General features: G+C 47.0%; 2 protein-coding genes across 2 annotated transcripts in view; one reads left to right on the forward strand and one right to left on the reverse strand.

The window, feature by feature from the left end:
• tnrc6c1 (trinucleotide repeat containing adaptor 6C1) overlaps nucleotides 1-7,972 on the reverse strand; it is a 146,242-nt gene extending 138,270 nt beyond the window's left edge. The window contains exons 1-2 of the mRNA XM_071395409.1: nucleotides 7,546-7,972; nucleotides 3,247-3,312 (exon numbers count right to left, since the gene is read on the reverse strand). Coding sequence (XP_071251510.1) covers nucleotides 3,247-3,309 — 63 coding nt within the window. The 5' untranslated portion in view covers nucleotides 3,310-3,312; nucleotides 7,546-7,972. The remainder of the gene's footprint in view (nucleotides 1-3,246; nucleotides 3,313-7,545) is intronic.
• LOC139559221 (uncharacterized) lies at nucleotides 5,426-6,824 on the forward strand. Its single transcript, XM_071375051.1, has 2 exons — nucleotides 5,426-6,095; nucleotides 6,217-6,824. Exons 1-2 carry the CDS (start codon nucleotides 5,426-5,428, stop codon nucleotides 6,822-6,824), a joined length of 1,278 nt encoding a protein of 425 aa, XP_071231152.1.
• Nucleotides 7,973-15,546: the final 7,574 nt, after the last annotated feature.

Below are 15,546 nucleotides of genomic sequence, written 5' to 3' on the forward strand. Positions count from 1 at the left end.
CCAGTCTAGCAATCAAGACCCTCAGAGTTACAGAGCCCCGACAGAGCTCTACCAGTCTACCAATCAAGACCCTCAGAGTTACAGACACACACACACAGAGAGCTCAGCTTGTCTGATGGGGAGTTGGAATACAAACTGTTTCAGGGACACATAAGTCTGTGTTTCACAGGCAACTTTTTTTAACGAAATCTGATCTTTTGACAAATCAGATCAGCTTTTTTTGTTTTGACAATTGGGCAAAAGATCAGAATTGTGCTGCCCGTGTAAAGTAGAGTATATGGCCCTGATATCATCCTTTACCCTCCTTTCTTGGATTGCTTCAACCTTCCACCCACACACTGTGGAAATACCTCTTTCTGATCTGAGAGAATGAGGGTTTTCCACGTGCACGCACACACATGCCCACACAGATCAGGCGTTCACCAAAAGCTCTAGAGAGCCTCTCTATTGTTGAGATTGAGAACATTAACAAGTGAAATTCAATACAGCTTCATAGCTTTCTAGGAATCAGGAAACATATTGCTCCTGAGAAATATTCAATATATATCATATATGTTGTGGTGCTCCTTATATATCAGGAGACTAGTGGGTTAATAATATACACTAAGTATACCAAACATTTACAACACCTTCTCTTTCCATGACATAGACTGAACAGGTGAAAGCTCTGATCCCTTATTGATGTCAATTGTTAAATCCACTTCAATCAGTGTAGATGAAGTTCCCACCTGGACAAAAGGAACACCTATGTGAGAATGCTGTTCATTGGCTACAGCTCAGCGTTCAACACCATAGTGCCCACAAAGCTCATCACTAAACTAAGGACCCTAGGACTAAACACCCCCCTCTGCAACTGGATCCTGGACTTCCTGACGGGCCGCCCCCAGGTGGTAAGGGTAGGCAACAACACGTCTGCCACGCTGATCCTCAGGGGTGCGTGTTTAGTCCCCTCCTGTACTCCTTGTTCACCCACGACTGCATGGCAAAACATGACTCCAACGCCATCATTAAGTTTGCTGTCGACACAGCGCCTGATTACCAACAACGATGAGACGGCCTACAGGGAGGAGGTCAGAGACCTGGTAGTGTGGTGCCAGGACAACAACCTCTCACTCAATGTGAGAAAGACAAAGGAGCTGATTGTGGACTACAGGAAAAGGCAGGCCGAACAAGCCCCCATTAACATCGACGTGGCTGTAGTGGAGCGGGTCGAGAGTTTTAAGTTCCTTGGTGTCCACATCACCAATGAACTATCATGGTCCAAACACACCAAGACAGTCGTGAAGAGGGCACAACAACACCTTTCCCCCCTCAGGAGACTGAAAAGGTTTGGCATGGGTTCCCAGATCCTCAAAAAGTTCTACAGCTGCACCACCCTGACCGGTTGAATCACCACCTGGTATGGCAACTGCTCAGCATCTGACTGTAAGGCGCTACAAAGGGTAGTGCGTATGGCCCAGTACATCACTGGGGCCAAACTTCCTGCCATCCAGGACCTATATACTAGGCGGTGTCAGAGGAAGGCCCCAAAAATGGTCAAAGAATCCAGTCACCCAAGTCATAGGCTGTTCTCTCTGCTACTGCACGTTACCGGAGTGCCAAGTGTAGAACCAAAAGGTTCCTTAACAGCTTATACCCCCAAGCCATAAGAATGCTAAACAATTAATCAAATGGTTCCCCCCCCCCATTTGTTTTTACACTGCTGCTACTCACTGTTTATTATCTATGCATAGTCACTTTACCCCTACCTACATGTACAAATTACCTCGACTAACCTGTACCCCCCCACATTGACTTGGTACTGGTACCCACTATATAGCCTCGTTATTGTAATTTTATTGTGTTACTTTTTATTATTTTTTACTTTAGTTTATTTGGTAAATGTTTTCTTAACTCTTCTTGAGCTGCACTGTTGGTTAAGGGCTTGTAAGTAAGCATTTCACGGTAAGGTCTACACCTGTTGTATTTGGTGCATGTGACAAATAAAGTTTGATTTGATTTTTTAGCCTTGAGACAATTGAGACATGGATTATGTATATGTGCCATTCAGAGGGTGAATGGGCAAGACAAAACATTTAAGTGCCTTTGAACGGGGTATGGTAGTAGACACACCGGTTTGAGTGTGTCAAGAACTGCAACACCGCTGGGTTTTTCACACTCAACAGTTTCCTGTGTGTATCAAGAATGATCCACCACCCAAAGGACATCCAGCCAACTTCACACAACTGAGTCAACATGGGCCAGCATCCCTGTGGAACGCTTTCGACACCCTGCAGAGTCCATACTCTGACGAATTGAGGCTGTTCTGAGGGCAAAGGGGGGGGGGGGGTTCTTAATGTTTGTTATTCTCAGTGTATATTATATGATGTACTGCTCCTTATGTATCAGGAGACTAGTGGGTTAACTATATGGGTCAAATCAATCCTGGAAGGTTTCCTAGAGAGACTCAGGACCAACGCCGACACAAACACACAGCAGGGGGAACTAGAAAAGAAAGACAATTAAACGTGTAGAGGAGAGTAAACAGAGGACAGAGATAGAGGAGACACAAACATACAGTAATTGAACTCAGAGAGCAGCATTTACCAAGGGACATAACTCTCCTATTCTCCTTTTAATAAACAGCAAGTCTCTGCAGGCTACAGTGGGGCTGCCTTTTTAGTTTAATATCAGGCCGATAAAGCTGCTTGACAGATCCCAGGAGAGGAAGGAGGGAGGTAGGGAGAGAGAGGAGGAAAGAGAGAGGGACAGAGGGGGGGGGGCGGGTGAGAGGGAGAGAGGAGATTCAGAGAGAGAGAGAAAGAGAACGTCAGACACAGAGAGAAAGAGATGGAGAGAGTCACAGGAGATTGAAAGAAAAGAGCGCAACAGAGCGGCCCATCAGAAAATTCAGTTGAAGATTAAATTAAAGTCCCAGTAAAAAAGTCTTAATCTTCTGAACATTCAGATATCATTAAGGCCTAGAGGGGGGCAGCAGAGTTCAGTGCTGTCCCCAATCAATACTTGTATTACCGGAATAATTGAATATACTGGGGTTCCATATCACACCATTTATTACAATAGTGTAGAATGTCATTCCTGACAGACTGTCTCTTTTCATTAGGAGAGGATGCACATGGATGTACCCTGGAAATATACTGAAATAACTGAAAATACACCGCAATAACTGAAAATACACGTCATCAAATCCCATATACTATTTCATTGGGCGGTAGGTAGGTCTTTGATTATTGCTCAATAGCTTACCTTTGTATTCAAGGCAGTCTCTCTGTCCTCAGTGGCTTTGTAGACCCCTGATGGCAGTTCCATAGCCTGCAGATCAGACAGGAGGAGAACTGAAGCAATCAACCAGTTGGTTCCAGAATAATACATTCATAGCATCTCCGTAGGTACATATCTGTGACTATTTAAAAAAAAATATATTTTGATTGAAAGTTCCTATTTTGATAAAATGTTTTGATTGAAGATGAATATTACTTCCTTGATTCATTTTCAATGATCCACAATTCAAGCTCAAACAAACAGATGACACGTGTAAATGAAGTGTATGCACGTGACAACAAAACACTCACAACCACTGCTCACTTACTGTAGGCTACAGCACTGTCTCTTTGGCGTTATTGTACTAAAAAGCATTAAAATGTAAATGCTAAATGTTCTGATTGATTCACCCCCAACATCTGCCTGGATACCATATATCCATGGAGACCATGAGAACACCTTTCCACCATGTTTGTTTGTCCAATGAGTTTGTTTTCCTGTTTATGCCTGAATGACAGAGGCTATACATGCACCATTACCAGAGTGCTAGAAGAAATGGTGCAACACCACAGTACATAGAACTAAAGGGTTCCATGCAAAGCACCATTATTTCACCAGTGTAGCCGACACAATGTGGCAGTGGAACAGAAGCATGCTCTCTGCTGCTGAGGTAAGAATCACAGTGGAGAAATAACAACGCTTCGGGAACAAAGATTGTAAATGGCAGGGAAAGGATGATGGTGTGAGAATGGTGTGTGTGTGGTGGGAATATGAGCAGGTAAGCGTGTGTGTGTGTGTGTGTGTGTCAGTGGAGGCTCCGCGGAAGAGGAAGGGGAGGACCATCCTACTCAGTGAATACAAATAAAATTTAAAAAATGTACATTAAAAAAATATTTTTTAAATAGAACTATACTAAAAATATACACATCACCGAATACATGATTAAAACATACTGTTTTACAATGGTCTACAGTAGCTTCAACAGAACGCTCTTCGGTAGCACTATGGTGTAGCCGGAGGACAGCTAGTTTCCGTCCTCCTCGTGCTCCTCACCTCCTTCCATTAACCTACAAGGTAATTAAGACAACTTCCATAGGACGTCCTCCAACCAATCAAAGCTTTTGCAGTATGATCTTACATGTGGTCCATCCAATCAAAGGATCAGAGAATTAACCTAGTACTAAGCATGTGTGATTTAGAATGTGGTTCAGACTCATAGACATCACCCCGTCCCCAATCCCTCTTTCTCCTCTCCTTTGCCCCCCCCCCAATCCCAAACCTATTTTACAATCATCTGAGAGTCATGCTTGAGTAGCACACAGCCAGATGACTGCTTTCAAATATACCAGACCTGATTGAGTACATCAAGCCATTTTAAAATCCTTCTCAATCTGACTGGCGGCCGCTGCAGGGTATGAGAAGAGGGTTCAGGAGTGTGTGTTTGTGTGTGTGGTGAGGGTGTGCAGAAATATGACTGTGCCTCATTGCAACGCCTGGAGTCCATGTCTATAAGGCCTGGGCATTATTCAAAATCCCCTTTTCTCTAATCTCTGATAGGATTTACAATCTGTCAAGATTCTCCATGTGGAAAACAACAGCCTAGCATCCATGTCCCCTTTAAAGAAACACGAGTAGATTTTCCTCATGGAGTCACAGATAGGATCTACAGCTCAACATTACATTCACTGTGCAGGAAACACACATATGCAGGCAGGTAGGCACTCACACACACACAGACACAAACACACAGTGCTTGGCTCTGTGACAAGGCTCCCTCCCTCTCCAGCCCCCCAGGGGTACACCCACCCATACACCACAGCATGAAGACCCACCTGGAGAGTACACCCACCCATACACCACAGCATGAAGACCCACCTGGAGAGTACACCCACACATACACCACAGCATGAAGACCCACCTGGAGAGTACACCCACCCATACACCACAGCATGGAGACCCACCTGGAGAGTACACCCACCCATAGACCACAGCATGGTGACCCACCTAGAGAGTACACCCACCCATACACCACAGCATGAAGACCCACCTGGAGAGTACACCCACCCATACACCACAGCATGGTGGCCCACCTGGAGAGTACACCCACCCATACACCACAGCATGGAGACCCACCTAGAGAGTACACCCACCCATACACCACAGCATGAAGACCCACCTGGAGAGTACACCCACCCATAAACCACAGCATGAAGACCCACCTGGAGAGTACGACCCCCGTCACACTCCTCCATCACCCACCTGGAGAGTACGACCCTCGTCACACTCCTCCATCACCCACCTGGAGAGTACGACCCCCGTCACACTCCTCCATCACCCACCTGGAGAGTGCTACCCCCATCACACTCCTCCATCACCCACCTGGAGAGTACGACCCCCCGTCACACTCCTCCATCACCCACCTGGAGAATACGACCCCCCGTCACACTCCTCCATCACCCACCTGGAGAGTACGACCCCCCCGTCACACTCCTCCATCACCCACCTGGAGAGTACTACACCGTCACACTTCCCCATCACCCACCTGGAGAGTACTACACCCCGTCACACTCCTCCATCACCCACCTGGAGAGTACGACCCCCGTCACACTTCCCCATCACCCACCTGGAGAGTACGACCCCCCGTCACACTTCCCCATCACCCACCTGGAGAGTACGACCCCCCGTCACACTTCCCCATCACCCACCTGGAGAGTACGACCCCTGTTACACTCCTCCATCACCCACCTGGAGAGTACTACACCCTGTCACACTCCTCCATCACCCACCTGGAGAGTACGACCACCCGTCACACTCCTCCATCACCCACCTGGAGAGTACTACACCCTGTCACACTTCCCCATCACCCACCTGGAGAGTACGACCCCCGTCACACTCCACCATCACCCACCTGGAGAGTATGACCACCCGTCACACTCCTCCATCACCCACCTGTAGAGTACGACCCCTGTCACATTTCCCCATCACCCACCTGGAGAATACGACCCCCGTCACACTCCTCCATCACCCACCTGGAGAGTACGACCCCCCGTCACACTCCTCCATCACCCACCCGGAGAGTACGACCCCCCGTCACACTCCTCCATCACCCACCTGGAGAGTACTACACCCGTCACACTCCTCCATCACCCACCTGTAGAGTACGACCCCTGTCACATTTCCCCATCACCCACCTGGAGAATACGACCCCCGTCACACTCCTCCATCACCCACCTGGAGAGTACGACCCCCCGTCACACTCCTCCATCACCCACCTGGAGAGTACGACCCCCCGTCACACTCCTCCATCACCCACCTGGAGAGTACTACACCCGTCACACTTCCCCATCACCCACCTGGAGAGTACGACCACCCCGTCACACTCCTCCATCACCCACCTGGAGAGTACGACCCCCCGTCACACTCCTCCATCCCCCACCTGGAGAGTACGACCCCCCGTCACACTCCTCCATCACCCACCTGGAGAGTACGACCACCCCGTCACACTTCCCCATCACCCACCTGGAGAGTACTACACCCCGTCACACTTCCCCATCCCTCAGTGACCTGAGGGTGCCAGCGTAGTGCAGTATTTCGCAAACCAACCGGTCCTTAGGACCCCCAGCCGTACCACATACTGCATTGATCTGTTTGCGTAATTATTTCCATGTTTGATATGACAAGGAGTTATTAGCACAAACAGGGACAGGGCTACATTGATCTATTCCATTTCCAAAACCAGCACGCCTGATTAAATTAGTTGTGATTAGTGGGGAAAAACCCTGCCTCAGTGGCACAAGCAGGGGAGAACAGACTGCCCGCTTGCATTGAGGATTTCAAGTGAAAGGCTGACCGCAGTATTGCAGGCATTGTATTGCAGGCAGCACTGAGCTAGCCTGCAACGTCACTTCCTAGAGTAGCTCAAACTGTGCATGCAATGTTTCCAAAAACTCCATGTAGCACGACTCCTTCATGTTGCAAGATGGCAACACAATGAAATGACACTTCCTGATCATCAAATGCGCAACTGAGCATTCTCATAGGAAACAATGGGGTGATGTCATCGATGGCTTTTTCAAAGTTTATGGCACAAACCCTAGGTAAAACAAGTCAAATATACAATGTTCACCATCCTACATGTTTCTGCAAACTGTACTTTCACACACCCATATATGCATGATTAAACACACATATACACACATAACATTACTACAGACACACACACACACCGTCTCCCTCCCCATCGTCCCCCTAAAGGCGGAGTCTCTGATTGGTTTAATTACTCACAGTGATCAGCCTGATGAGAAACCATCACAACGGGGAGAACGAAAAACACCTCTCTTTCTCTCTCTGTGTTTACAGTAACTGTGTCTACAGTATCTCTTTCCTTCCTTTCTAGATTTCTGCTTCTCTTTCTCACAACAGTCTCTCTCTCTAGCTCCAGTGCTTTGTGATAACTGGTGTGCCCGCACGATGTAAAAGCATCACTCTCTCTCAGCCTCCCTCCTCCGTGACCATACAGACTGGCATTGTTCTATCCCCCTGAAGGAGTACCCCTCGCCCCAAAAGTGACCCTGTACGACCTCCGTTATCACCCCAAATTCCCCCCCATTCTTTTCTTCTCCTAAACAGAGATCACCAACCGCTGATCGACAAACTTCTATCCTGCGCCAAATCTCTTCCTGTGAACACATCCATCCCTCTATCCCTGTTTCCGATCTAATTGACTTTACAGACATCTTTTAATGAACAGAGGACCTGATTTGCATAAGTCTGGGTTCATTTGCATACAGCCAGGGGAGATTTGCATATGGCTGTAGCGCCCCTCCCCTTACATGTCTAAATACCTGACACAGAGCCAGGAGCAGCGAGGAATCTGACGTCAGAGGCTAGAGGGAGAGAGGGAGAAAGGAGACGGCAGGGAAGGAGGGAGAAAGATGGGGAGGGGGGAAGAAAGGATGGAGTTAAGGTGGCTGAACAACAGCTAAACAATAGGGAGGTGAAGAAGCAGATGGTAGAGGAGGAGCTGGAGACAAATGGGTGACAAACACCATGAGATGGGGGCGTACACACACAAACATGTACACACACACAAACACGGCGAGTGTACAACTGGCACATAATACCTGCACAGATTTCGCCATCAAACGCTAATTAACAGCGATAACAGGATAAAGAGATACATGCTAAATATTCGTACTCATCCTACAAACAGTCACTCATTGGAGACACATAGGCTCTGTACAGATGAGCTGGGCGGGATCGGTAAATGAGACGCAGTAACCTAACAAAACGAGGTAACGAGATGCAGTAGACTAACAAGATCCAGTAACGAGATGCAGTAACCTAATGAGATGCAGTAATGAAACCCACAGACTAACGAGATGCAGTAACGAGATGCATGTATGGTAACCACGCTTGACTCCGTTCCATTGATTCCATTCCAGCCATTACATTGAGCCCGTCCTCATATAGCTCCTCCCACCAGCCTCCTCTTACATTTAGTGTAACTACATATAAACCACTGAGGCTACAGTAAATGGGCTCTATATAGGGAAGTGCACTAGGGAATAGTGTTGATTTATCAAATGGTTTGTTTCATCTTGATAGACACATTCTGATCAGTCACAGGAGTCAGTCTGACCAATGACATTGAGAAATGGCACCCTATTCCCTATGAAGTGCACTACTTTTGACAACCAGTGCCCACTAAGAGGTGCCAGTCTGACCAATGACATTGAGAAATGGCACCCTATTCATTATGTGCACTACTTTTGTCTCTGCCCACTGTAATTCAGTTAATGAACCCCCCCCACCGGAAGCGTGACTGAGTCAGCCATTTTTTACTGAGTAAAAAATCTGGCATCACTTTGTGAAAGCTGTTAAAGTAGTGTGGCGAGGCATGTACAGTTGAAGTTGTAAATTTACATACACCTTAGCCAAATACATTTAAACTCAGTTTTTCATAATTCCTGACAATTAATCCTAGTAAAAATTCCCTGTTTTAGGTTAGTTAGGATTACCATTTAATTTTAAGAATGTGAAATGTCAGAATAATAGTAGAGAGAGTGATTTATTTCAGCTTTTATTTCTCATCACATTCCCAGTGGGTCAGAAGTTTACATACACTCAATTAGTATTTGATAGCATTTCCTTTCAATTGTTTAACTTGGTCAAATGTTTTGGGTAGCCTTCCACAAGCTTCCCACAATAAGTTGGGTGAATTTTGTCCCATTCCTCCTGACAGAGCTGGTGTAACTCAGTCAGGTTTGTAGGCCTCCTTGCTCGCACACGCTTTTTCAGTTCTGCCCACAAATTTGCTATAGGATTGAGGTCAGGGCTTTGTGATGGCCACTCACATACCTTGATATTGTTGTCCTTAAGCCATTTTGCCACAACTTTGGAAGTATGCTTGGGGTCATTGTCCATTAGAAAGACCCATTTGCGACCAAGCTTTAACTTCCTGACTGATGTCTTGAGATGTTGCTTCAATATATCCACATAATTTTCCTGCCTCTGATGCCATCTATTTTGTGAAGTGCACCAGTCTCTCCTGCAGCAAAGCACCCCACAACATGATGCTGCCACCCCCGTGCTTCACGGTCGGGATGGTGTTCTTCGGCTGGCAAGCCTCCACCTTTTTCCTCCGAACACAACGATGGTCATTATGGCAAAACAGTTATATTTTTGTTTCATCAGACCAGAGAACATTTCTCCAAAAAGTACGATCTTTGTCCCCATGTGCAGTTGCAAACCGTAGTCTGGCTTTTTTTATGGCAGTTTTGGAGCAGTGGCTTCTTCCTTGCCGAGCGGCCTTTCAGGTTATGCCGATATAGGATTTGTTTTACTGTGGATATAGATACTTTTGTACCTGTTTCCTCCAGCATCTTCACATGGTGCTTTGTTGTTGTTCTGGGATTGATTTGCACTTTTCGCACCAAAGTACGTTCATCTCTACGCGTCTCCTTCCTGAGCAGTATGACGGCTGTGTGGTCCCATGGTGTTTATACTTGCGTACTATTGCTTGTATAGATGAACGTGGTACCTTCAGGCGTTTGGAAATTGCTCCCAAGGATGAACCAGACTTCTGGAGGTCTACAATTTTTTTCTGAGGTCTTGGCTGATTTCTTTTGATTTTCCCATGATGTCAAGAGGCACTGAGTTTGAAGGTAGGCCTTGAAATACATCCACAGGTACACCTCCAATTGACTCAAATGATGTCAATTAGCCTATCAGAAGCTTCTAAAGCCATGACATCATTTTCTGAAATTGTCCAAGCTGTTAAAATGCACAGTCAACTTAGTGTATGTACATTTCTCACCCACTGGAATTGTGATACAGTGAATTATAAGTGAAATAATCTGTCTGTAAACAATTGTTAGAAAAATGACTTGTGTCATGCACAAAGTAGATGTCCTAACCAACTTGCCAAAACTATAGTTTGTTAACAAGAAATTTGTGGAGTGGTTGAAAAATGAGTTTTAAATGACTCCAACCTAAGTGTATGTAAACTTCCAACTTCAACTGTACACAGCTGACATGGTCTGTAACTAACATGCAGCACTGACACATCGTCATACTGCTCTAACTAACCCATTATGCTGACTGGACCTATTCGATACACACAGATATTCACACACCAACCCTACTCACACTCTTCCCAGGCACGTGAACCACATTCTGACCAGTAACCATTTTGACCAGTAACCAAGACAGACAGTTTGTTATGCTGGTGAATGAGGACCCAAAAGCGACGTAATAGTAACAGAGTCTTTATTCCAGTATTAAACAAATAATGATTCTCCTGGATATTATCAATGGTCAATCCAAAACAGGAACTGAAATCCTCTCGTCAATAGAGAGGAACGACTGGAGACGCGACCACAGACTGCAGGTCGCTTCAGGAAGGCACTGGCCGTAGCTGACATAGACACCTGCTCACACGCAGCATCTGAAGAAGGCAAAGAACACGACAGGGCGGAACAAGGACACAGGAACAGCAAACATCAAACAAGAATCCGACCAGGACAGAAGCGGAAAACAGAGGGAGAAATAGGGACTCTAATCAGAGGGCAAAATAGGGGACAGGTGTGAAAGAGTAAATGAGGTCGTAGGAGAATGAGAAACAGCTGGGAGCAGGAACGGAACGATAGAGAGAGAGAGCGGGAGAGGGAGAGAGGGAGGAGGAGAGAGAGAGAGAGAAAGAGGGAAAGAACCTAATAAGACCAGCAGAGGGAAGCACAGGGACAAGACATGAAGATCAAAGACAAAACATGACAGTACCCCCCCACTCACCGAGCGCCTCCTGGCGCACTCGAGGAGGAACCCTGGCGGCAACGAAGGAAATCATCAATCAACGAACGGTCCAGCACGTCCCGAGATGGAACCCAACTCCTCTCCTCAGGACCGTAACCCTCCCAATCCACTAAGTACTGGTGACCACGTCCCCGAGAACGCATGTCCATGATCTTCCGTACCTTGTAAATAGGAGCGCCCTCGACAAGGACGGGGGGGGGGAGGGAAGACGAACGGGGGCGCGAAGAAAAGGCTTGACACAAGAGACATGGAAGACAGGGTGGACGCGACGAAGATGTCGCGGGAGAAACAGTCGCACAGCGACAGGATTGACGACCTGAGAGACACGGAACGGACCAATGAACCGCGGAGTCAACTTGCGAGAAGCTGTCGTAAGGGGAAGGTTACGAGTGGAAAGCCACACTTTCTGACCGCGACAATACCTAGGACTCCTAATCCTACGTTTATTGGCGGCTCTCACAGTCTGCGCCCTGTAACGGCAAAGTGCAGACCTGACCCTCCTCCAGGTGCGCTCACAACGTTGGACAAAAGCCTGAGCGGAGGGAACGCTGGACTCGGCGAGCTGGGACGAGAACAGAGGAGGCTGGTACCCAAGACTACTCTGAAACGGAGATAGCCCGGTAGCAGACGAAGGAAGCGAGTTGTGAGCGTACTCAGCCCAGGGGAGCTGTTCTGCCCAAGACGCAGGGTTTCGAAACGAAAGGCTGCGTAATATGCGACCAATCGACTGATTGGCCCTTTCTGCTTGACCGTTAGACTGGGGATGAAACCCGGAAGAGAGACTGACGGAAGCACCAATCAAACGACAGAACTCCCTCCAAAACTGTGACGTGAATTGCGGACCTCTGTCTGAAACGGCGTCTAACGGGAGGCCATGAATTCTGAACACATTCTCAATGATGATTTGTGCCGTCTCCTTAGCGGAAGGAAGCTTAGCGAGGGGAATGAAATGTGCCGCCTTAGAGAACCTATCGATAACCGTAAGAATCACAGTCTTCCCCGCAGACGAAGGCAGACCGGTAATAAAGTCTAAGGCGATGTGAGACCATGGTCGAGAAGGAATGGGAAGCGGTCTGAGACGACCGGCAGGAGGAGAGTTACCTGACTTAGTCTGCGCGCAGTCCGAACAAGCAGCCACGAAACGACGCGTGTCCCGCTCCTGAGTAGGCCACCAAAACCGCTGGCGAATAGAAGCAAGCGTACCCCGAACGCCGGGGTGGCCAGCTAACTTGGCAGAGTGAGCCCACTGAAGAACAGCCAGACGAGTAGAGACAGGAACGAACAGAAGGTTACTAGGACAAGCGCGCGGCGACGCAGTGTGAGTGAGTGCTTGCTTTACCTGTCTCTCAATTCCCCAGACAGTCAACCCGACAACACGCCCTTCAGGGAGAATCCCCTCGGGGTCGGTAGAAGCCACAGAAGAACTAAAGAGACGGGATAAGGCATCAGGCTTGGTGTTCTTATTTCCCGGGCGATAGGAAATCACGAACTCGAAACGAGCGAAAAACAACGCCCAACATCCTCTCGTCAATAGAGAGGAACGACTGGAGACGCGACCACAGACTGCAGGTCGCTTCAGGAAGGCACTGGCCGTAGCTGACATAGACACCTGCTCACACGCAGCATCTGAAGAAGGCAAAGAACACGACAGGGCGGAACAAGGACACAGGAACAGCAAACATCAAACAAGAATCCGACCAGGACAGAAGCGGAAAACAGAGGGAGAAATAGGGGACAGGTGTGAAAGAGTAAATGAGGTCGTAGGAGAATGAGAAACAGCTGGGAGCAGGAACGGAACGATAGAGAGAGAGAGCGGGAGAGGGAGAGAGGGAGGAGGAGAGAGAGAGAGAGAAAGAGGGAAAGAACCTAATAAGACCAGCAGAGGGAAGCACAGGGACAAGACATGAAGATCAAAGACAAAACATGACACAGTTGTGCCGTTTAGGTTGCAAAATAGTTGGTTAGAGATTTTCGATGTACTGATTTCATGGCACATGGTTTATGAATTGACACACAAAATGACACTGGATTCAAAACGTAGAGTTTTTTTAATTTGAATTATTATACAAAATTCTTGCAACCAATAGAAGGTTATATAAACTCAGCAAAAAAATAAACATCCCTTTTTCAGGACCCTGTCTTTCAAAGATAATTCGTAAAAATCCAAATAACTTCACAGTTCATTGTAAAGTGTTTTAACACTGTTTGCCATGCTTGTTCAATGAACCATAAACAATTAATGAACATGCACCTGTGGAACGGTCGTTAAGACACTAACAGCTTACAGACGGAAGGCAATTAAGGTCGCAGTTAGCCCGAGTTACACCAGGAACGCACAATCCCTCCATCAGTGCTCTGACTGACTGAAAATAGGCTGAGAGAGGCTGGACAGAGGGCTTGTAGGCTTGTTGTAAGGCAGGTCCTCACCAGACATCACTGGCAACCACGTTGCCTATGGGCACAAACCCACTGTCGCTGGACCAGACATGACTGGCAAAAAGTGCTCTTCTCTGATTAGTTGCGGTTTTGTCTCACCAGGGGTGATGGTCGGATTCTCGTTTATCGTCGAAGGAATGAGCGTTACACCGAGGCCTGTACTCTGGAGCGGGATCGATTTGGAGGTGGAGGGGCCGTCATTGTCTGGGGCGTTGTGTCACAGCATCATCAGACTGAGCTTGTTGTCATTGCAGGCAATCTCAGCGCTATGCGTTACAGGGAAGACATCCTCCTCCCTCATGTGGTACCCTTCTTGCAGGCTCATCTGACATGACCCTCCAGCATGACAATGCCACCAGCCATTCTGCTCGTTCTGTGTGTGATTTCCTGCAAGACAGGAATGTCAGTGTTCTGCCATGGCCAGCGAAGAGCCCGGATCGCAATCCCATTGAGCACGTTTGGGACCTGTTGGATCAGAGGGTGTAGGCTAGTGCCATTCCCCCCAGAAATGTCCGGGAACTTGCAGGTGCCCTGGTGGAAGAGTGGGGTAACATCTCACAGCAAGAACTGGCAAATCTGGTGCAGTCCATGAGGAGGAGATGCACTGCAGTACTTAATGCAGCTGGTGGCCACACCAGATACTGACTGTTACTTTTGATTTTGACCCCCCCTTTGTTCAGGGACACAATATTCCATTTCTGTTAGTCACATGTCTGTGGAACTTGTTCAGTTTATGTCTCAGTTGTTGAATCTTGTTGTGTTCATACAAATATTTTACACATGTTAAGTTTGCTGAAAATAAATGCAGTTGACAGTGAGAGGACGTTTCTTTTTTTGCTGAGTTTATATGAGGGATACAACCATCCCAGCTCTGCATATTTTGCTGCGAAGAGACAGAATCATTAGATCACTTGTTTTGGTACTGTCCATATGTAGATTGTTTTTGGTCACAGGTTCAGGAATGGCTGAAAAATCACAACATTTACCTCGAGCCAACTCTGCAAATAGCATTGCTGGGTGATCTGAAAAGTCATAGTCAATCCACCAATAATACTCTGAGAAAGGGTGTTTTTCTTTAATTTACAATCTGTAGAAACTATGAGAATAGAAAGGTTCAGAACTTTTGTGAAACATCACAGCACAGTGGAAAATATATGGCAGCTAGAAATCCAAACTGGATGTTCTTCAGAGACAGATGGGAGGGGTTGATGGGAGCTGAAGGCTGGGTCTAAAAACAAACAGTAGATAACTAATGTCAAATATACTGTGTCCGTAAAACTAATATAATATGTATAAGCTGGAATTAAAAGCCTAAGTATTGTTGTCCATTAGTTTACTCCAATTAGGTGAGGGGTGGTAGGGTTAGGGGAAAATAATATACATGGGGGATTGGAAATGATGCAGATAATTACATTGATAGAACCCACAATCTATCTGTAATATTAAAGCTGATCTACCCCCTAAAAAAAAGACAGAGTTCCTGTTTACTCTAGAAGTCTCTGAGGGACGGCTCATTCATTAGATATTACACAGACA

Source organism: Salvelinus alpinus, chromosome 1, assembly GCF_045679555.1.
Source record: "Salvelinus alpinus chromosome 1, SLU_Salpinus.1, whole genome shotgun sequence".
Classification (NCBI taxonomy): Eukaryota; Metazoa; Chordata; class Actinopteri; order Salmoniformes; family Salmonidae; genus Salvelinus; species Salvelinus alpinus.